The following is a 23,778-nucleotide window of genomic DNA, read 5'->3' on the forward strand; positions in this document are numbered from 1 at the left end:
TCCAATAGAGCAATTCTTGACTCTAACCTATGATTGGTGACAAAATACAGTTTTTGTAAGCAAATTCTATCAAAAATCCATTCCTGTGATGTGCTTATTGTCATCAAAAAGCCTAAAGGTATAGAAATCTGTCTTCTTTTGAAGCAAAAGGCGTCTTAATACAGGTGGAAGGAGAGGCATTTATTCATTCATTCAACATATATGTATTGAATTCCTACTGGTGCCAGGCACTGCCCAGGCCTGATGCACACTGTTGCAATTTGAACCTCTCGCATCACCTTGAGTCCTACTTGAGTCTTGTGTGTTGGTTATTCATATCTCATGCTTGTATTTGAGTGGACCAATGACATTTTGATCTTCTAATTTTCAATCATTTTCTTCAGTGGTCTCTGTCTTCATTGTCATTGAGTTTCACTTTGGTCTCAGTCTCCTTGATCTCATTGTTTCCTGAAGGTTTCTCCTACAATCCCTCTGGAATTCTTAAACACAGCTCAGCCGTTCTTATCTTTCCTAAAACTTTAAAACTTCTCATTAATTGTGCAAAGGAAAAATTCTTAGAAGGACTCATATCCTGTTATCAGTCTGCTAGCTTTAATCAAAGAGCAGGTAATGCCACTTGAAAGTTAGGTAAAACTACAAAAACATTTTACATATATGTAGACTAATAACTCCTTTACCTGCATCTAGAAAGCAAAGAGGAGCCCTGATGGCACAAAAGTGTTTGGCTGCTAACTGAAAGGTTGGTGATTCAAACCCACCTAACAGCACTGTGGAAGAAAGACCTGGCGATCTGCTTCCATAAAGATTACAGCCTAGAAAATCCTATTGGGCAGTTCTACTCTGTCACATGAGGTCACTATGAGTAGAAAATCAACTTGATGGCACCTAACAACAGTAACGACAGGAAGCAAAACCTTCCTCTTTCAGAGCTTTCCAAAAACCTTCCAGTACTAAAGCTGAAATTTAACCACTTAGACCAGGAATCTCACAGTGGCAGCCTACTGGCTGAAGTCACCTGGCATGTGTTTTGATTGGCAAGGATGGTATTTTTTTAAATTGAAGTTCAGCGTCTTTGGATGTACCACCCTGTCTATTGTATACACCTGGTCCACTTCACTAATTTACATTACCTGCTGACCTTTGAAGGCGTCTGAGTTCATAGAGATGAAAATCTTTCTGAAAAGCAGAGGCGTAACTAAGATGCAGCAGGCAGGGCATGTGCCCTGGGTGCCGCATGCGTGCCCTGGGAGCTGCTTGAGGCAGGGCACCAATGAGCAGTTTCTACCTGCTGTCACAGCTTCCACCGCCAGCTGAGAGAGATCATTCAGCAATTTAACACTAATTGCCCTAGGCACTATTTTCCATACATAAGCCCCTGCTGGAAAATGTTGATCTTTTCCAGTCTCCTTAAACAGAATATCTGGAATATAACCTTGTGGTTGTTGTTGCTAGTTGCCATCAAGTCAGCTCTGACTCATGGCAACCCCATGCACAACAGAATAAAACATTGCCCAGGCCTCTGTCATCTTCACGATCATTGGTATGCCCAAGTCCATTGTGGCCACTGTGTATTTTGAGTGCCTTCCAACCTAGGGGGCTCATCTTCCAGCACTGTATCAAACAATATTCTGTTGTGACCCATAGGGTTTTCATTGGCTAATTTTTGGAAGTAGTTTGCCAGGTCTTTTTCCCTAGTCTTAGTCTGGAAGCTCTGCTGAAACTTGTCCGTCCCAGTGACCCTGCTTGTATTTGAAATACCGATGGCATAGCTTTCAGCATCACAGGAACACACAAGCCACCCGAGTATGACAAACTGACAGACGAGCGGTGGTGTGAAATAAAATTACAACTTTTGCTTTATGAAAACAAAGTGTTCTCTTACCCATGACACTAAAGGTCAAGTTATTAAATGTTATAAACCTCTGTGCTGTATAATCATAAATATATATATGATTTTTAAAGCCTATAGCCATGCCTAGAACTGTAACTTTTAGAAGTAGCTTGTCTAGTTTCACATAATTTTATTTAGGTTAGCAGGCTCACCGAAACACTTGAAACTTATTTTTTTCAGAAAACAATCAAAGATTAATGAGCATGTTCCGTTTCCAAGATGCCAGAGGTCTTGTAATAATAGCTCGCTGATCTTGTGATTGTCTTAGCAAAGTTTCTATTTTTCTATTCTTCATAATGTTTGAGCACATATTGCTCTAAGAATTATGTATTCTGACATAATCACCAACCAATCAAAATTTTTGTTCAAAGCTTCTGATAAAATTGTATATAGAGCACTTTAAAAATATTAATTAATTGGAGTACTGATTTACTGGATAACGATATGTTGCCCAACTTTGAAGTTGTCTATTAAACCTGCATAGCAATCTGTTAACGGTGTTTTGCATTGTTTATTTTTGACAGTGGGGGATATAACTTAAACTTTTTTAATAATTCAAGGTTATCACTGTGCTACTCAGTGATGATACCATTTAGAAATGTCCTTATAGATTATTCAGATTTTTGGACACTCATCCTTCTTGCATTTTTAAAGGTGGCTTGTCTTGTCTCTTTCTATCTGATTATTAACTATTTCACTTCATTGTTGCCATTGTGACTATCCCCACCACACCCAAACACAAGCGTGCACGTGAGCACACATACACACCAACTCTTTAGACACACACAAATCCTTTCTAACCCTTGACTGTTCTGGAGGCTAGGAAACAAGAAGGTAATTTGATTAGAACTGTGTGCAAAGTAACAATCTGAGTTAGGGAGTTCTTAAGGAAAATGCCTCTTTCTAATGGATAAACTTTAGTGTAAGTTCTTCATTCACCATTTTGACTGCTCAGAAATCATCTTTGTTCAGTTACAAGCTCTTTAAAAACGGTTTGTAAAGACATGACTTCTGTCTAATGAAAGAGTTAATAATCAAAATTCTGAGAATTGGATTTCCCATGAAGAATCAAAAACCCACTCACTTAGCCAAATAAAAAGCATGCCCACTGACCTTCAATTCTTGGCCTTCACTGCCAACTACAAAACTAACAACTAGAAACAAATAGCCACAGATGCTGTATATACCCTTGGCCTTGACGTGAGTTGATTAGAGACACCAACAGCATTTGTGCACCCAGCACTGTAGTATGGGCCATTCATAAAAGCAGCAAACCACTTTCCATTATCTAGACAACTATGGCCGAGCTAGCCCAGCCAAGAACTGGAGGCTACAAAAGCAGCCCCTCAGAGAAACTGCTTTGCTCCCCTCACATCTAATCAGGCTTTCTGACCCCACCCCCACCAATTGTCAACAAGTGTGTTCCAACTCATGGCAACCTATGTGTGTCAGAGTAGAACTGTGCTCCATAGGGTTTTCAATGGCTGATTTTTCAGAAATATATTGCCAGGCCTTTCTTCCAAGGCACTTCTGGGTGGACTCAAACCTCCATCCTTTTGGTTAGCAGCTGAGCACGTTCACCATTTACACAACTTAGGGATCCCATCCCCAGTCCGGGCTTTTATCCTTTCTCACCTGGGCTTCTACAATGAACCCCAAACTCACTTTCTGCTTCCCATCTCTCTCTCCCTGTGCCTCCTTGCCAAACTGTCTAACCCTCTGCCCTCATTGCATCATTTCCAAGTAAAGACAAACTTCAGTTCATGTGTTACCTGCAGGAAAAAGACTGCTTCCTTCACTCTCATCATTCGGCTGTACCCTAACCTCTCTGGAGCCCCCAGCCCTCTGGCCAAGCATATTCATCTCTTCACTTTCTCACCACACCACAGTCATTGCCACTTACCTTCTTTTCTCATGATGTTGGGCCTTCTGGAACACTCTCTCCTTTCCTCTCTGTCCAAATTATACTCATATTTCATATCTCTACTCAAGAAGCCACCCCAACCACTCCACTCCGTAAGAGTGGCTCCTTTCATTTGACTCCTTACAATTCTGAACGTTTTAAGGATTCTTTTTACTTTCTAACTGTCCTGGGTGTAGGCTCTGGAGTGCAGCAGGGATCTTACCTAAAACCTCTTTGGTGGCTCCTGCCCAATTTTGTTGCCTCTAAGTACTAACATGATAAAGAGCACATGGTAGGTGCTCAATGAGCTCAGTGAGCACAACCAACCTTGTAAAGGAAGAAGACCCTATGAGTGGTGAGATGTGTATTTGGAGACACTGCAGTACCTCTCCTAGGATAATACACGGCCCCTCAAGTTTCATGAAGAGGGTGGACGTGGGCTGTTGTTGTCCAGTGCCGTCTAGTGGATTCCGATTCATAGTGACCCCATGTGACAGAGTAGAACTGCCTCATGGGGTTTTCTTGGCTGTAATCTTTATGGAAGCAGATCATCAAGTCTTTCTCCTGCAGAGCAGCTGGGTGGGTTCAAACCATCAACCTCCAGTTAGCAGCTGAGCTCTTAACCGTTATGCCACCAGGGTTCCTTGGATGTGGGCTAGGTACCCAGATATCTGGCAAAGAAAGGGCGAGTCAGCCTCCTCTCCACCCCCAACTCACCCCACTCTTGCCAGACAGTACTTAAAATGCACTTCAGTGTGTTCATCTTTTCTTTTGGAAAGGAAACCAGTCTTGACATTATGTTTCTCCCATTTCAATAAGGATGGAGGTCATCCCAGGGAGGAGAATAATTGTTTCCAAAAGAGGGCTTGTGAGGGAGTGGAGGCGGGGTAAGGGACCTCTCATCCCTTTCCTTTAGCCTGCTTCATTCTTTGAAGAGAACAAGCCCAGCTTTCATAGTAAATTATTTCAGTGCTGCGTCTGCCAGCACTCAGCAATCCTGGGCTGAAGCAATACCCGGAAGGATTGAGTGATAGTTCAAGGTCAGACAAGGTGTCCAGACAGGATAGGCAGGGCAGGTGGCACTAAGACAGCTGAGAGATAAGAGAGTAGAGAAGAGGCTAAGAGACAGGCTGGAAGCCCAGAAAAAACGGAACACGCAGATGTCTCCCTCTCCCTCTGTCTCTTTTTCTCTCTCTGTCTCTCTCATGCTGTCTCTCTCTCTCAGTCTCTTTTTCTCTCTCAGCTTCTCTCACTCTTTCTCTCTGTCTCTGTATCTCTCTCCTTCTCTCTCTCTCTCCCTCTCTCCCTCTCTCTCTTGGTCTCTCCTTTCTTTCTCAGTCTCTCTTGCTCTCTCTCTGTCTCTCACTCCGTCTCTGACTCTCCTCTCTCTCTCTCTTGCTCCGTCTCGCTCTTCCTCAGTCTCTCTCTCTCTGGCTCTCTTTCTCTCTCTGGGTCTCTCTCTCTCTTCTTCGGTCTCTCTCTCTCCCAGGCTGTCTTTCTCTCTCTCTCTTTCCCTCTCTCTCGGTCTCTCTCTGTGTCCCTCTCTCTGTCTTTCTTTCTCTCCCTCACCCACATACACGCACATAAACACACGCATGTGGGCACACTCCTGTACAGAAACATATTCTTTGCTTCCCCTCCCCGACTCTAACACTCTTACTCCCCAAGGCATGTCTATAAATAAACAATAAGTCCCTGAGCCTACCAGTGGCCCGTTATTAACTCTTGCAGTGTCCTGGCTCTAAGTGTATAAATCCTCACACTTAAACCCTCACTTCACAGTTTGCAAAGCCCTTTGCCATATGTAATTGCCATCTGATTCCTACATCATACATTTTAAAGGTCCCTTAGCCCCCTCCTCACCAAGTCCCATACATAGAATCGTGGGCACTCCACACCCACATTCTCAAAGGTCCTGGCCTTAGTACTCTAAGCTTCAGGTCATGCTACTCAAAAAAATGGTTTAGGCCACATTTATCTTAAAACTTTGTCACACACCCCTAATAACTAGAGCCACCCTCTATGAAACATTTGCTCAGTCCCTGGCACTCACTCAGCACTTTCCATGCATGATCTCATTTAAATCCCACAATAGTCCTGAGGGGTTGCTACAATTCAGGCCATTTTATAGATGAGGAAAGGGAAGTGTGATGTTCGTACCTTGACCAAGTATAGAGTGTGGAGTGCCGAGTTTTGAACCCAGGTTTGTATGACTAGAATGCACACATTCTTAACCGCTGCCTGGATATATCTTACTGAGAGATTCCAGAGCATCTACTGGTGGGCTGAGTAAGACACTTGGACCACCAGGATTAGTAACCAATGAAACTTTCCCATGCTTGCAACGGTGTCTTTTACTTTCCACTTCAATGAACTTTTTTTGCCAGACTCTGTACTAGGTGCTATGGATAGAGCAGTAAACAAGACAGACATGTCCTGCCCTCATAGAGCTTACAGTCTAGTTAGGGGAGGCAGTCCATAAATGAACACACAATTAAATACACGTATCATTCCACCAAGAAGGTTCAAATCGACAGAGAATACACATTCAAATAGTTTTAATTTTTTTCCAAACACTCCCTCAATTGTGCTGTGTCAAATTATTCCCCTCCCTCTTTCCTCCTTTTTACAATATCTCAGACAGATTCCAGGCCTTGTCGCTTTCAGGTATTAAAATTTAGTACAGACCCCACCCACAAAAAAAAAAAAGTTTGGTCCAGGCCAATTTAAACTCTCATCTCATATCTGATCCAAAGCCCCCTCTCCCCCGCCCGCTGCTGCCAGTGGCCAAGACTTGCGGCCAGAGGGGCATGGCATGGAGCAAGGTGGGGTTTGCTCTTTACTCACATCCTGACCTGCCTCCTCATGAATTGCAGCTCCCTCTGTGTTGAGGGGAAGAGAATTGACGGGAAGGAGGGCTTGAGCTCCTTCTCTTTATCTCCCAACCCTTGCCGCCCATAGCCCACCTCACAGACTTTCATTGCTGAAGACCCTTCCAGAAGGTGGTCATTTTGGGTGGGGACCAGCAAATCAGCCCAAGCTCAGCAGGTGCGTTTGATCCATGAGAAATTTAAGCATCCTGTCAGGCCAAGCTGTGGGAGATCCTGCCCCACTGCCCTCCCTTCTCCTCAGGATGTGAATTAGACACAGGACAAATAGCAGGAGTGCTGCCAGCCGAATGTCCAGCCCAGAAATATGATACCAGTGTTTCTCTTAGCACACTCCCAACTCTCCCTCAGCTTGGAGAAGGGAAATAGCACCCCTTCCCCTCCCCAGAGAGGGAACACTCTCACCATGAACTCTTCACCTCTCAGAGATGAGGACTTCGAAGATCTCCTCCCCCTTCTCCAACTCAGCCTTCTCCTTACAGGCCTGGGGTGGTGGCAGGGTTTATGGTGTCAGGGCCAGTTCTGCCACTTCAATTGTTGAAGACTAGATGGGAGCTGTCTTTAGAAACATGAGGTGCTTAGAACCTCTCTTGTCACCCTTGGGCCTTGGCACCCATTTCAAGACAATGGAAAAAGTCTCACTCAACATCCTGTTAGAGAGAAAATTACAATTGTGAGACATATAATGAAGGAAAAGAACAGGGTTCTACAAGAGGAAATGTATATCTCTGGAATCAGACATTTTGGGCTCATATCCCAACTCTGCCCCTTACTAACTGTGTGACCTTGAGCAAGGTACTTATCCTCTCTGAGCCTCAGCTTCCTTATTCATAAAATGGTAATGATAATAGTACCCACCTCATAGAGAATGCAAGTAAAATTCAACATGGTACCCATCCATTAATAAATGCTCAATGAATATAAGTTCCACTGCGGACATGAATTGATGGATCCAGGCACTTTATAGGCACACAACAACATTTGATGAAATAATGAAGGAGGAAAAATAGCTTAGAATACTTATTTGAGATGAGTAGCCGGGAAAGACCTCTCTGAGTTGGTGACACTTAAGCTTTGACATGAAGGATGAGGGGAGGACAGCCAGACGAAGAGTGAAGGAAGGGGAAAGGAAATAATGGGATTAGCTGCTTTATGCCACCTTGTGGTAAAATTTCTCCCAAGTCCAATTTAAGCAGGTTATCCTGGTATCACATTACTTAACCTGTACAAAAACCAAACCTATTGCCGTTGAGTTGATTCCAACTCATAGCGACCCTACAGGACAGAGTAGAACCGCCGCATAGGATTTCCAGGGAGTGGCTGGTGGATTTGAATTGCTAACCTTTTGGTTAGCAGCTGGGCTCTTAACCACTGCGCCACCAGGGCTCTCACATTACATAATAGGCCTAGAATGGTTACCTTAGACATCTTAATACAATGTGTAAATGTAGAGTTGTAAGATGTTAATTCCTTTTGGACCAAAAGTTGTCATAATTCGCAGGAGCCAAAGTCCTCCGGGTCCCTCTGTCCCCATCACAGCAGCTCTAACCATGCAGTCAGTTGCTCCACCACTTCATCTGCTGGTGGGCTGGTCAGGAGTCTTCTAGGAGCAGGGCACCCTGTTTTTCTTCAAAAGCAGTACAAAGACCAAAGCTCTCCACTCTGCTCTCTCACCCCAGGACAAGGTCCCTGGCCCCCACCCAAGGCAAACCTATAAAACTCTACAGAGGTCTGCTTTGATTCACTGTCTGCAAGAGCTCCTCTTTATGCCCTCCTGTAACTTACGGACTACTGCCCCCACCCATTTTTTAAGAGACTAATTGGAAAGCAGCTAGAACAAAAGACCAGGGTGAGGAAGTATGTAGGAGAAGTTAGGTGGGAAAGAAATGGCTGTGTTTGCCCTGTCAAAGAACTTGCTCAGTTGGGAGTTCTCTCCACAGCAGGCAAGGAGTAATGAATAAAGATCAAAAGAAGGATGCTTATGATTCTCAAGGAACCCAAAGGCTGAGACAGGAAAGAGAGAAAGGATTTGAAGGCTCCCAACATTCATGGGGCCCAGAACATCATGCTTGGTAAAGTGGAGGGTCAGCGAAAAAGAGGAAGACCCTCAACGAGACGGATTGACACAGTGGCTGCAACAATGGGCTCAAATACAGCAACAATTGTGAGGATGATGCAGAACCGGGCAGTGTTTCATTCTGTTTTACATACGGTCACTATGAGTCAGAACCGACTCCATGGCACCTAACAACAACAACAACAGGGCAAGAATGCAAGTAGAGGCCCCAGCCTAGCCAGTCCCCCTTCTCTCCCAACCCTGGCTCCATCCTTTACCACTGGGGACCTCGTCTTCATGCAGTAGACATTCCAGCCCACATGCCCAAGCCCAGCCGACATGCACTGCCTGCTCTCCATCCTGCAAACAGCAACTTCTAAGGCCCAAGGGTACCACCAATAGTGGCATAGTTCAGCCTCAGGAGAACACACTCAAAGAAGAAGCCTGCATGGACCCTGGAAGTGGGCTTAAGACGTTTGGGGAAGGAATTCCAGGGACCAGGGGTGCAGTGAGCAAGGTCTAGAAGGGGGGACGTGCATAGGCTCCAGGTGGGCACATCCCCTTGGCCTCAAGGACTCCTTAACCTGTGGGAGGGGTGTGGCTGGAGGAGGGTCAGAGAGAGGCTGTCTAAGGTGCAGGGCCTGAGGGCAGGGGTCTAGGTGTCGTACTGTGTACTTACTAGTGGAGTATCAGAAAGTGGAAGTGCGACAAGAGGACAGAAGTTAGGAAGAGCAATATTCCTTAGAGAATGTGCTCACACACACACACACACACACACACACACACAAATTTACATGTCCAGCTCTAAATCATCTACATTTCCAATTATCTATAGAATAATTTTCTGTGAATGCTATGCTACACTGCCACTTCTAACTCAATGTATACAAAAATACAATATTTCTCCCAAATTTTCACAAAATTCTTCACTTGTGTCAGGGGTGCTATCATTTCTCCATGTCCCAGGCTAAAACAATGGAGTCATCTTTCACCCTGCCCTCTCCGTCTTGCCCAATATCCAGTTTATCTTTCTCTCTGAGCTCCTATAGCTCAAATTTTTTAAATATACTAAAGTAAAATTAAACGTGTTTGCAGTGAAAGGTCAAACCATGCAAATGTTAAAACCAAAAATAGCATTTCGAAGCAATCTCTACCTTTGAGAAATAAGAGAATCCACTTTTCTATCTTAAATCACAGGCATCCAGGGGTTGCATCCGGCTGCGGCAGCCCCATAAGCATAATCACAACTCAAATGGAATGTCAATGCCAACAGAAGTTACTTCCAACATAAAGCTCTAAGAATCCGAAAACAGTATTTATGACAACGGTATCTACATGAAAATAGTTTAAATGTGCCCATAGAATATTTGCTGTTTGCTACCGAGGTGGTTGTTTTTGGGGTTTGTTTAGATTTTTGTAAGTTGTCAGCAAGCCTTTGGTAGTAGCAAGATCAAGATTCTGGAGAGATGCGAGGGGTCTGATTCCACACGATCTAAAGGGTCAGAGCCAGGATACCAGCTACCACAAGGAAGATAAAACCAAACTTGTTGCCATCGAGTCGATTCCCACTCATAGTGACCCTACAGGACAGAGTAGAGCTGCCCCATGGAGTTTCCAAGCAGCACCTGATGGATTTGAACTGCCAACCTTTTGGTTAGCAGCCATAGCTCTTAACCACTATCCCAGCAGGGTTTCCACAAGGAATCTACTGTATCATAAATCCAGGGGTAGATACATAAACAAACAATTTATAGGCTATTAACTGAGGGATAGCGAAAGATTAATTCTGAAAGCCGAATCATACAGCAGTGTACATAACTGGACATTTGAATCTCTGTGTGTCTATGGTTCCAGCTGTTTTTAATTACTTTGAATGTGGTCAGCACTATAAATGGCTGGGATAAAATGTTGGCTAGAGGAGTAGGTATAAGTGTGTGATTCACCAGCTCCTCTGACTCAGTGGAACCATACCTGTCATGAGCTGTTAATACCTAGATCCATTGACAGTGCATGAGTCAGGCAAAGGGGCCAATAGAAGCTGTACCAGCAAAGAGCCAGGAGCCCCCACTGCCTAACTAAATAGTACCTATATCTTTTGTTGCTACAATGGTAAGCTTTTGGCATAGGTGTGTGGCCAGCTCATTGTTTTCAAGCACGCTAAACCCAAATAGCGATATGATGGATTTGGAACTGATCCCAAGGAAGGAGGATGTCTCTTTTTAGCCTAGTTTGATGCACTCTTAGTGTAGATTCATAAGGGCTGGGAGACTGTGCTGGGAATCCAGAAGGGGTTGTTAAGTGCCTGTAGTTGTAGATGGTTGTACCAGCAGGGGGCTTTCCATCACTCTGGTGCCATTTAGAATGTCAAGGAAGGGTGGTTTAATTTTACTTCAACTTTACAATGCTAATTGTTTTCCCAATTGGTCATACCTGTTTTTCTCGCCAGCAGGGCGTGAGACCCACTGTCCACAAGCTCACCTACACTTGCTGTTTTCAGATGTTTTAATTTTTTGCCATTCAGGTGGATGTAAAATAGTATCTTGTTGTAGTTTAATTTGCATTTTCCTAATTACTAATGTGGTTGAGAACGTTTTCCTATGTTTACTGGCCGTTCATGTTTACTGTGAAATGCCTATTATTTTTGCCTGTTTTTCTATAGATTTTTTTTTTTAAGCATTGGAGTTCTTTATATATTCTGGATACTAATCCTTTGTCAATTATAGCTTCTCCCAGTTTGTAGCTAATCTTTTCATTTTCTTACGTTGCCTTTTGGTTTTAAAAAAGTTCTAAATTTTAGTGTAGTTAAATCTGTCAGTTGTTTCTTTTGATTGTGTTTCTTCCGTTTCAACTCCAAGGTCCTTAAAGAGCCTCCTATATTTTCTCCAAAAAGTTTTAAAAGCTTTTCCTTTCATACTTAATTATTTAGCAACCGGAACTGTTTTTTTGTGTAATGCATGTTGTAGGGGCCTGATTTCAGTTTATATCCATGTGGGTAACCATTTGTTCTTTTCTCACTTACCATTTCCAGCTCTGTTATAAATCAAGTTTTCATATGTGTGCGCTGGTCTCTAGTTCCGTATTTATTCCACTGGAAATTTATCCATCCTTTGGCTTATACTACACTGTATTAGTTACTATAAATTTGTAAGAAATGTTGGTATTTACTATAGCAAGTCTCCTTATCTTGTTTTTTTTTTTTTGTCAGGAGAGTCTTGATTGACTCGTCCCTTTTAGAAACAATTAGTTGAGATCCATAAAAATAAATAATAACTCTATTGGGATTCGGATTTTGACTGGCATTGCATGAAGTAGGTAGATAAATATCTTCATGATGCTGAGTCTTCCTAACCACAAATTAACTGTGAGTCAAAATCAGCTCCACAGCAACTAACAACAACTATCACTATAAATTTGGAATAGTTTTTCATCTGTAAGTCTCTTTAAGTGACTTTCAATACATTTTTATAATTTTCTCCATACAGGCTTTGTAAAAAGTTTGTTATATTTATTCCAAAGAATTTTATATTCTTGCTGCTATTTTAAAATATTCTAATTACATTTTCTGGTTATGACTTATATATAGATACACAGTTTTCTTTTGGATGTTGACCTTTGTATTATTCATCTATTGCTGAGTAACAGATTTTCCCAATATTGTGGTTTTAAACCACATTTATAATCTCACAGTTCGTCTAAGTCACAATTTCAGAAGCAGCTTAGCTGGGAGGTTTTATCTCAGGGTTTCTTATAAGGTTGTAAACAAAATATCAGGAGGCTGCAATTATCTGAAAGCTTGACTGGGGCTGAGGCATTCACTTCCAAGCTCATTCACACGACTGTTCTCAAGAGGCCTCAGTTCTTCACTATCTGGTTCTCTCCATCAAGACTGCTCATAATAAGGTGACTGGCTTCCTCCAGCACAGGTGAATCCAGGAGAAACAGACAGAACAACTAAGATGAAGGCCATATTGTCTTTTATAACGTAATCTTGGAAGTGGCATACCAAAATTTCTGCCTTTTTCTGTTGGTCACACAAACCAACCCTGGTAAAATGTGGGAGAGGACTATACAAGGATATGAATTTTGGAAGGTAAGGATCATTGGGAGTCATCTTGCAGGCTAACTACCACATTCTTATATCCAACAACCTTGATAAATTCTTGTATATATTCTAGTAATTCAATGGTAAACTCTTCTGGATTTTCTATGCAGGCAAACATAACATCTGTAAATAATAAAAATTTTGTTACTTTCTTTCTAATCCCGTTTTAATTGTTTTCTTGCTTTATTTCATTGGCTAGGATTTCTGGCACAATGTTTAAAAGAAAGAGTAGTAGAAAACCCTATCTTAAAAAGAGTTTTAACATTTAATGTAGTATGATATTTGTGGGTTTTTTTTTTTTTTTTTTTTGGTTTTGGTAGAGATATCTTTTTATCAAATTAAAGAAGTTTCTCTTTATTCCTAGTTTGAAAGAGTTTCTCCATTAATGGTGTAATGAGTTGACCACATGTTTTTACCCTTTTAGCATATTTATGTGGCAAATTACAGTAATTGATGTTTAATGTTGAACCAATCTTACATTCTTATAATAAACCCAACTTGATCATAACATACTATTTTTTGACATATTGGTGGATTCATTTTAATAATCTATCATTTACAAATTTTTTGCACCCATTCATAAGTGAAATTGGCTTATAATTTTCCTCTCCTATACTGTTTTATAAGTAAGATTTTATTATGAAAGTCATGCTGACTCATAAATGAGTTGGGTATTATTCCTTCTTTTTTAATATACTCTGGAATCTTTTCTATAAGATTGGAAATATTTGATCCTTGAATGTTTGATACAACTTACCTGTAAAACTGACTGGGCCAGATATTTTGTTTGTGGATGGATTTTAAACTACCAATTGAATAACTTTAACATTTATAGACTAATCAGGTTTTTTCATTTCTTCTTGAGACCATTTTGGTACAATATATTTTTTCTAGGAACTTGACTCATTTTACCTACATTTTCAGATTTATTGGCATAAATTTGTTCATAATATCCTATTATTAACTTTTAGTTTCTTTAGTACCTATAGTTATGATCTTTTAAAAATCCCCATTATTATTTTAGCCTTTTCACTTTTATCTTCTGACATCTTGCAGAAGATTTGTCTTTTATTGTTTTCTATGTGAACTCATGTTTGATGAAAATCCTGTGAGGCTAAGATTGAAGGCACATGCTTACCGAGAGCACTTGTGTTTGCTTGTGCCAAGCACCTGTGGGCATTGCAACCAGGAGCCATTTTTTTAATAAATTCTTGGCTTGAGGTTTTCCAGAACATGAGGAATATAAATCAGATTGCAAATCCATGTGAAGGCCAGGTTGGGGTTATGAATTTTAAGAGGAGTTTTGTTTTGTTTTTTTCTGTTTTGTTTTTCCTCTACCCCGAGTTAATATTGAGACAGTCATCTTTCCTAGTTGAATTTCTTTGTAAGAAGGGTTATTTTCTTTTCTAACTGACAGTGTAGGCTTCCTTGGCCCTGGTTTTATGCTGGATATTCACTGACTTCCACCATAATGGGTCCTAATCCTTCTGTCCTCTTAGCAGCCATAGCTGTTAAAACCAAATGTTGGTCACCTAGAGATTAGCAAGTGATCTCAGGACAGGTGCCAGCTTCAGTGTATGTTTACCTCTCTGGAGTCCTGCTTTTGCTTTTTTTTTTTTTAAGTGGGGACAGAGGAGGCCTTTAAGGCTACACTAATTTTTTTTATTTTCTTTCCAGCTCAGCAAGGCTTTTAAAAGTATAATTAGAAAATATTTACTCTAGCATTTTTAAGTTTTGTACTGGGAGGGTTTCTTGGTGGGACTATCTGCACTTTATATTTAATTTTTATATTTTCAAGGCCAAAGTCATCTTGGTCATGTTGTATAGGGTATAGCTTTGGAGACATTATCAGCATTTGTGGAGTACTAGAACAATCCCTAAAATGCTTCCAGAGACCAGAGGTGAAATAACTTTCCATCCAGACAAGGATCCTGGTTATACTCTTCAATTTTTACAATGACAAATTATACTTATACCTTTCTCCTTGAATTTCTAGAAGAAAACCACTTACTGTGAGGTTCTGGACTAAGTGCTTTATATAACTTATATCATTTAAGATATAATGTGTGAGGTTATGACAACGCAGCTTATGATAAACCAATGCATTTGATCAGAACAACTAGAAAAGCCATATACCAAAAAGTAAAAAAAATGTTTAAAGGCATTGGAGAGCTGCTGAGACAATCAAGACTTGAGATAAGGAAGAACTACACAGAGAGAACCAAAGATCAGATAGATTTCCCGTCCCGAGGCAGACCAATGCTAACATCACTCCAGATCAACTAGAAAAGCTAGAAAAAACACAAAATAGAATTATTGAAAAGTATTGAAGAGCTACAGAAGCAACTGGGACTTTACAGTTAAGGCGAGCTGACACACTGCAGTTATTTTTTACTTGGATGTGCTTGCTGATTCTGGGCAAGGGCAAGAAGCTGAAAATCTGCGGTTTGCCTGGGCAGAGGGCCACTAGCATTGACAGAGCTATTGATTATCTTATAGAACAAAACTGAAGACTTCAGAAGATAACATCCTGGCTGGGGAGTGGTGCAGAAAACTAACCCTGACAGCCCATTTTCACCTCAAGATGTTTGCAAAATTCTGAAGCTGCACAGGGCAGGAGGAAAAGGGGCTCACCAGAAAGACTCTGAAAAGCAAAGTGGAATTTTGGGCAGTCAGAGTGTGCTGAGGAAACAAGGATTAGAGTTTAAACCCACCTGGAGGAGGAACCCTCATGTCTACACCAAACTCTGTCTTGGAGAGCTGCAGTCTAAGAGCAGGAGTAAACCAAAAAAAAATAAAGCTTTAACAAAACTGCAGCCCAGCCTTGACTCAGCTCCACCCCTGACTGGATTAAGGTGATCAACCTTGACTCCATCTAGCCAAGAAGAAAAGATGAATACTCTGTGGAGGAAGATTATGCCTATGATTAAATTCTCCATCTTTTCATTTTTTCCCCCCATCTTTTCCTCTAGATGGCTCTCTGAAGGTTCTAGGGGAAGATCCTTTGTTGCCTTTCAGCTTCTTACAGCCCCAGGCACTCCTGGCTTGGAGGTGCATCTTCCCATGGCCATCATGCCTCTCTATCTGTCTCTCTGTGTCTCTTCTCCTCTTTTATAAGGACACCACTCAAATAGGGTTAGGACCCACCCTACTCTGATATGACCTTACGTTAACTAATAACATCTTCAAAGACCCTATTTCCAAACAAGGTCACATTCACATGTACCAGGGGTTAGGACTTCCATATATCACAATTCAATCCGTAACATACATATGTACAAAAGATCAGAGAAGAGAAAAAGAGAGCAGGGTTAGTAAAACTAAGACGTGTATGTTCAGGTTGTTTAGCAGGAGATGATATTGGGAGGCAGAGTAAAGAAGGGGTCAAGGGGCCGGGCTTGCTAATTCTGTAACCTGGAGCAAGTTTTAACCACTCTGGTCCTCCACTTCATCATCTGTAAAAAGAAGTCGGTGGAAGAAACCTTGGAACCATCAAATAACTGTGTTCTCTGAACTGGGGCAGTTGAAGACACTACTTCACACAGCTTAAAGCAGAGGTTTTCAACCCTGACTGCACGTTAGAACCACCTGGGAAGCTTTTAAAAAATTCCAATGTCCAAGCCACAACTCAGACCAATTAAATCAGAATCTCTAGGGATAGGGCCCAGGCATCAGCATATTTTAAAACTTGCCAGGTGACTCTTATATGCAGCCAAGGCTGAGGGAGCCTCTAAATCTAGCAGCAGGCATCCACTCATTGGCAGAAGGACAGATGAGTCAGGAGGCCAGGAGTCAGCAAGATGGCACGTGGGAGACTGCTCTGAGTTTGGGATCCCTGCCCACCTGCAAGAGTGTTTGTTCAGGCCACACTCTCAGTAGCTGCTACAAATGCCATGACGAGCTGGGAGATGAAAGCTGTCTCTTTGCAGATTGAAGGACAACCCAAACTTATCCAGAATTTTTGAACTCACATTGATGAAGAGTCGGTTTACTAACCACATAGGGATTTCCAGCCTTTCAATTTGGGGGTAAACTTAAGGGAAAGCCATAAATTTAAAAAAGAACAAAGTCCTTCCCTAAATAAATTTAACCATACGGGAAGGGGGAGTAAAATATCATGCACCCAAAACTCAAGCCATTCTTCCATGTTAAATTTTAAGAGCAGAGTTGCTTCTGCTGTGTCTAGTCATCTAGTGCTGCTCTAACAGAAATACCACAAGTGGATGGTTTTAACAAAGAGAAGTTTATTCTCTCACAGTCCAATACGCTACAAGCCCAAGTTCAGGGCATCAGCTCCAGGGCTGATGTCGGCTCTGGAGGAAGGTCTGTGTCATCAATCTTCCCTTGCTCTGGGAGCTTCTCTGCACAGGAACCTCAAGTCCAAAGAACGTGCTCTGCTCCTCGCACTGCTTTCTAGGTGGTATGAGGTTCCCATGTGCCTCTGTTCACTTCTCTCTTTTATATCTCAAAAGAAATTGGATTAAGACAATATCTAATCTTGTAAACCTCTTTAGTATAACCTCATCATAGTGACAGAGTTTACAACACATAAGGAAATCACATCAGATTATACAATCATGCAATACTGGGAATCATGACCTAGCCAAGTTGATACACATATTTTTGGGGGGACCCAATTCAATCTGTGACATGCTGTTAGGTATCAGGATGTGAAATGCAGATGATTTTGTTCCACAGAAAAGGCCCAGGAACACACTGCTGTCTGACTGAGTCCTCCTTCAGTCATTCACATGCAGCCCAGGGACACGGTGCCAACCTTGGGTCATAATGGACAGGCAACCAGCAAGAGTTGACCAAAGTCATGCCTGCCTGGAAATCAGTCCCTTTTTTACAAGGGGAGTTGCTAGAGGAGAGTCTGTATGGGAGTCCTCAAGGAGGATGCGTGAAACAGACGAAGGAACACTGGGCAAAAAGTCACTGTCCAGCCTGGCTCAACCTGGCATGGGACCTTGAAGAGTCACTTGCCCTGCCTAGGGCTTAGATCTTAAGTTACTTGGTTTCTTCTTTTATAAAGTTAATCATTTGAATCCCATGGTCTTCAAGTTCCTAATTACACCCAAATTTGATTTTTCTCCATCCCATGGGAAGAGGGAGTTCTCCTTCACCAAGCCATAATCATGAATACAGAGTCAGAGGAAGTAGAGGTTATGAACCCAAATGCCTACAGAGGCCAGGAGGATAGTATAAGAGAATGAGGTAGTGGGTAGGGACTGTCACAAACACAAGGCCCCATTCAAAGGGGGTAGCAGCTACTCAACTCAGATAGCTGTCACAATGAGAGAAGATCTACCAATTTTTTGAGGAAAAAAAAAGAAATCCAGATTTTTCAATGTAGTCTGTTGTTTAATCTTGGCAATAAATTCTCTTTAAAAAAAAAAATAAAAGTAACTCTGCATGTGAAACAAAATACATCCATGACCAGATATAGTCTGCAGGCCTATAGTTTACTATAGTTTACAACCTCTGATGTAGAAGATGTTATGATATGATCAAAGTTTATTCTTTTTAATTGGGCCTTTTCAGTAGGTTGATCATTTATTTTGATCTTTAAGACTCACTGTGCAGAAGCTGTTTCCAGAATCTTAGGCAAGAACTGGAGCCATAGCTTGGGTTCATAGACCTGCTGCCTCTCGATGCCCTCAGCCCCCTCCCTGTGGCCCTCTGTGCAGCAACAAGCTTGGCACCTGCAGGAAGGTGCTGGAGCTCAAAAGGTAGAAGCCACCCCAGTCCTTCCCATGCCGTCTCCTCTCCTATTTTAAAGCTGAGAAGTGGCCCCCAAGATAACCACAACCAAGTAGAGTGTGTGTGATGAGCAGCAACCACAGATAGGGACAGTTAGGGGGACAGTCGCAGCAGCTCAAGGCACTGCTCATAGAAACCCCCACCCCCAAAGGTCAGGTGGTAGGAAGTGTGGTCACTGATGAGATAGGACCATGTGAATACCCTCATGTGGATCCAATTCCTGGTCCAAAGTTCCGAAGCAAAGCAGGAGATTCTCAGTTCATGGTTTCTTATTCAACTAATTGTGACTTTAAGAAAGAAAACATACTCAGGTCTCATATTAAACACATTTATTCTTACAGTGAGCATCTCATAAAGGACAGCTATGGGAGAGTGAAATATTTATAGTAGAAATATTGTGAGTGCTAGCCAAACTTCAAGTACTATCATAGCAGGCTTACTCCAACACTATTTTTCTGGCATGGCAGATCACACACGTTAAAATTAACTGCATTCTTCGAACACCTCTCAATGGACAGGCACAATGATAGAAACAAACATTTAGGGGCTCCTGTCCTTAAGGACAGGTGGATATTACAGAATGGATTTATGTACACTCCAAAACAAGTATATTACAACATACCCAAAACAACACACATTCATAAAACAAAGAAAGAAAGATTTTGACTTCAAAGAAATTAAGTAGAAAGACTAAGAACAAGCAAGGCAAAATAGGCAAGAGATAGACTGCTATGTCTATGTGTAAGGTACTGGATTCTTGCATAGAGAATCCTAGTGTCAGTCCTCACTTCAAACACTGCATAAAAAAAGTGTAGCAGAAAAATAAGTCACCTTCAATATGAAGGATGCAAGCTGGTACACTGACGACACTCTCAAAGATACAACAGCACTGCAGGAGGAATGTCAGTCTACAGGGTGGACCTTCTTATGAGTCCAAAAACTTATACGTTATCAGATGCCCATTCAGGTATTTGGGTTAAGCAACTACAGTCTTCTGGTTTAATCAAGGCATTTGTAAAGAGCTATCTTTAACATGACACAGGATCCCTACAAGTTGTTAGCCATTGATGATGGCATGGTTTTTGGTTACACTGAAAACCCAAGCATGATGCCTTGATTACAAACAAGGTCACTTTTACTGTGAGGACTGCAAAGTCAGATTTGCTTAAACTTTGTCCAAATCATGTTTTTTTTTTTTTTTATAAATACCATTTAAATAGAAAGGCTTCAGTTGAGATCTTGAATCTCCCATTATAATTTACCTTTCTCCAATACCATTCCACACCCTTAAAGTTTATATTTTTCTCCACAAGAATATAGAGATTTTTCCCCTCTACAAATGATTTTCCCAGAACTGTAAAACCAACTTAAAAACACAAAATAACCTTACATTTTCTCACCCACAATTAGCTATCAGACCCCCTGTTCCCACTCTGTCTTGAGCTTCAGAGCCCTTTGTGTATACTTTTCAGACATCCCTCGTACCATTAGCACAGCTTTCCATCACCATCAATTGTCCTTCCTCAGCCTTTCCTTGCCCAAAGTGAAAGCTAGTGAATTGAGAGGGAAGGGGGAAGGACATTGAAAAAGTATTACTTTTATAAAAATAGGTCCCAGGCTGTTACTTAATCCTCCAAAGCAAAACTGAGGAGCATCATCCTTATTAACCCAAAATCTAAATTCTCAAGTGGCTATCTTCTTTGAAGCCAGGTCTCAAAATCTCAAACCTAAACCTACTGAAGGAAAATAGCAAAGACTTCCTAATATTGAGCCATACAGTCCTAGAATTATATTGGGGAATATGACAGGTCAAGACCAGTCACTAGGTTAATTAATTCATCGATAAGAGGCCAAGTTCTCCATTCTCCCCCAGCTCTGCCATTCTGGGAAGAGCCCACTAGCCAACCTCGGACTGCCAAAGATTGTTGACTCCAACTCAGTCTTGGGGGGTGCCTGGTGGAATGCAGAGTCCTTGGATGCCATCTGTGTCTGCACCCCATCAGGTTTCCATTGCACATGGACAATTCTATAATTCTGACCCTCGTTGTTGTCCCAGAAGACCTGCCCATTGGCATGGTAAGAAATGCAGAACTCAATTTTCTCCTCAGTTGGAATGACTGGGGGTAAGTCAATAGCAAATGAGAAGGTGTCACTATCTGAGCCACCATACACATTTTTCATGTAGACACAGTCCGCATCAGTGTAGCTTTTCCAAGTATCAAAAGTGATACGGACCTGAACCTTTTTCTCAAAGCTCACATTTTTTACTTTCACAGTCCCAGTCACTGTTCGCTCTTGCAAAGAGCAGTTCTCCAGACAGACAAGATTCTTCTGAAAGTGGTTCCGGAAACTTAAGTAGTCAGATGAAGGCTGTGGGAAATCTAAAATCAAGTTTTTCTCCTCATGGAGTTTCAAACTGGAGGAGATATCGTTAAGGTCCAAGAGATCAAACTGGAGATCCCACGCTGGTTCTTCTGGGAGGTCGGAGAAGATGTGAATGGCAGTAAGAGAGAGGCCCTTGGAGTCAGCAAACACAACCCGCTTCTTGGCTTGGTTGTGGGAGCACTTCCAGTCGTTCTGTGATTTGGCTTCCTGTTTTATATTGAGGCATGATTTCAGAGGCTTCAATTTGTTCACAAAATTTCTTCGTTGAAAGTCATCATAAGGGCCCAGGAAGCTCTTCAGAGGTGGTGAATGAGCCAAGCAAAATCTCATGGCCACATCCACTGGCATGACTGAACTTGTCAAAGGCCGTGGATCTAAAACCTGGATCATTCTGAAATGGAACAGGAAAAGGGGTTATCATCTGCATCTGGAATGTTCTTCCATGGTCCCAAATATATATGTTCTATTTTTGTACTGACTGATTTATAGCTGACACAGTAATTATCAGAGAGGTGCTATCATATGCAATAAAAGACAAGAGTATTATCATATATACATTCTATGTTTAGCTCTACCCCTGACTGGTTACAAAGCTGTGAGTTAACTGCTTAAAACACTTGGAGGTCTGTTTCCCTATACTAGAAATAAAAGGGTTAGATTTGATCATCTCTAATACTGCTTTAAGAAGCATTTGCTCTGTTCTGGACTAGTGGATCCCAAACCTGTCTGGTCACAATGACCTAGAAGATTGCTTTTCTTTCTTCCTTTTTTTTTAAAAAAAAATATAGATTCCTGGACCATAGATCCACTGAGGCGGAACCTCTGGGCGTGGGACTCAGCTGTTGCGTATTGTCTTAAAGCTTCCCAGGTGATTCTGATGACCAGACAGGTTCAGGAAGCACTGGTTCCACACCCTGGGCTCCCTCTGGCCGCCTTTGCTGATTTTGCTATTGAATTGATCATGCTTCTCTGGAAAAGCAACCCACTTGAAAACGGAAAAAAAAAGAGCAAGTCTGAAAGTATGAAGTCTGGAAAGAGTGAAGTCAGAGAGGATCATCTTTGCACTTGGATTATCATGCTCTTCCTCATTTTTCACAAATATCTGAGTGACAGAGAAGTCAGCAATACACACACTTAGAGAAAAACTATGCATAATCTATATTTAATATAGAAAGAAGTCCATGACAGGTTCACATTTAAGGGGAAACAAACTGATTACCAGAAAAGTAAACAGTTTTTAAAATATGTATATATGGTCTTAAAAATATTGGGAAATTTTATAGAAAATACACCAAAAAGTTAACAATTATCTGTAGGTGACAGCATTATAGGTGATCTGTTTTTGTCTTCCTTGTACTTACTTTGATATTTTCTAATGTTTTGGCAATGAACAGATTTTTATAACTGGAAAAACAATGAAGCTATTTAAAAATTTAAACATAACTACACTCAGCAATTTAAACAAAAAAGTGTCTATCAAAAAGATTTGCTTTCCCTTGGCCTTTAGCCATCATTACAAAATTACCAAGCTTATGGAATTAGGACTTCTTTCCCTACCTCAGCTTTACAGATGAGAGATGGGTATACTGTACATGACCTGCTCCACTTGGTTTTAGTAACACTGTTCACAGCAGCTGTAGGCACGTAGGCAAGTGGTCTTTGTCGCAAAATGGACAATAAAGAACATTCACAGAATTTATAAACTCTGGGATTTTTCTGGGAGACCAATAAACTTAGAACAAACAAATGAAAGCTAAAGCAATATTTGTGAGCCTAATAATAGTTAACAGGCCGAAATTTTAGAGAGGTCTTCTGTTATGTGTGAAGAAGCCATTTAAAGGTTTTCTTTTGTTTTTTGTTTGTTTGTTTGTTTTTTGTTATTGTTGTTTTCCTTTTTGCATTTGTAGAAAGACGGTTTTAGTGTTGGGTGATTTCCCTAGAATTTTAGGACTTGGCCAAGAGTTAAAGTAATACTTTGCTCAAACTCTGAGACTGAATTTGCTATGGTAAACCATGGTAAGTGGAGGAGGATTAACAATGCAAACAACACGCTGTAATTGTTTGGGTTTGTCTTTTGTTTTTCCAAGCTAAGCTACCTAACCAGTAATATCAATGCTACCAGCTGTTTCCACAAGTTAACCTGCAGAGTTCTTAGGACATTTGTGCAGGACCAAAAGATAACACCCGGAATCAATGAGGGAACCAGAACTAAAGCTGGCACACGTTAAAACAGTCTATGGTTTAGGATGCTGATTACCAAATAGGCTGCAGCAGACCTGAGAAGCCAAATTCCCAAATCTTTCAAGCCTACGGGTGCCCGATTTAACGGAGCAGTCAACCCACACTCCCCTGGAGTCTCCATTTGCAGTGACGCCAGAAGAAAATGCAGCCCCATTTCCCCGCGGCTGCGCTCTTCCCTTTGCTCGGGGCGGGAGAGTCTGCAGTGAACCTACCTGGTGCAGCTCATTAGGGCAGAGAGGCCGCGGCGGCCCGTGAGAATCGGCACGCCCGCTGCCTGCGCAGTTCGCACCACACTTCTGGCCGTCAACCTCCGCGGTCGCTCTGGCGGATTGCAGGGCAGGAGAGCCCGAGAGGCCACTTATCTGCTCCGGACCACGTGAACCAGCCAATCGGACCACGTGAACCAGCCAATCGGACCAATCGAAGGGCCGCAGCCCCAACGGCACAACCAACCGGCGCCCAGCTGGGGCGCGAGCCCTCGCCCGGAGAATATAATGACCGCTGGCAGGACAAGCGGAACGCTAGCTGGGAACCCAGAGCGCTGGGGAG

General features: G+C 41.9%; 1 protein-coding gene across 1 annotated transcript; it reads right to left on the reverse strand.

Moving 5' to 3' along the window:
* Nucleotides 1-20,324: 20,324 nt before the first annotated feature.
* On the reverse strand, nt 20,325-23,544 carry PPP1R3C (protein phosphatase 1 regulatory subunit 3C). Its single transcript, XM_004369924.1, has 2 exons — nt 23,442-23,544; nt 20,325-21,379 (listed from the first exon to the last, which is right to left on the reverse strand). The coding sequence occupies exons 1-2, from the start codon at nt 23,453-23,455 to the stop codon at nt 20,440-20,442; spliced, it is 954 nt and encodes a 317-aa protein (XP_004369981.1). The 5' UTR covers nt 23,456-23,544; the 3' UTR covers nt 20,325-20,439.
* Nucleotides 23,545-23,778: the final 234 nt, after the last annotated feature.

This window comes from Trichechus manatus, unplaced genomic scaffold (assembly GCF_000243295.1).
Source record: "Trichechus manatus latirostris isolate Lorelei unplaced genomic scaffold, TriManLat1.0 scaffold00007, whole genome shotgun sequence".
Classification (NCBI taxonomy): domain Eukaryota; kingdom Metazoa; phylum Chordata; class Mammalia; order Sirenia; family Trichechidae; genus Trichechus; species Trichechus manatus.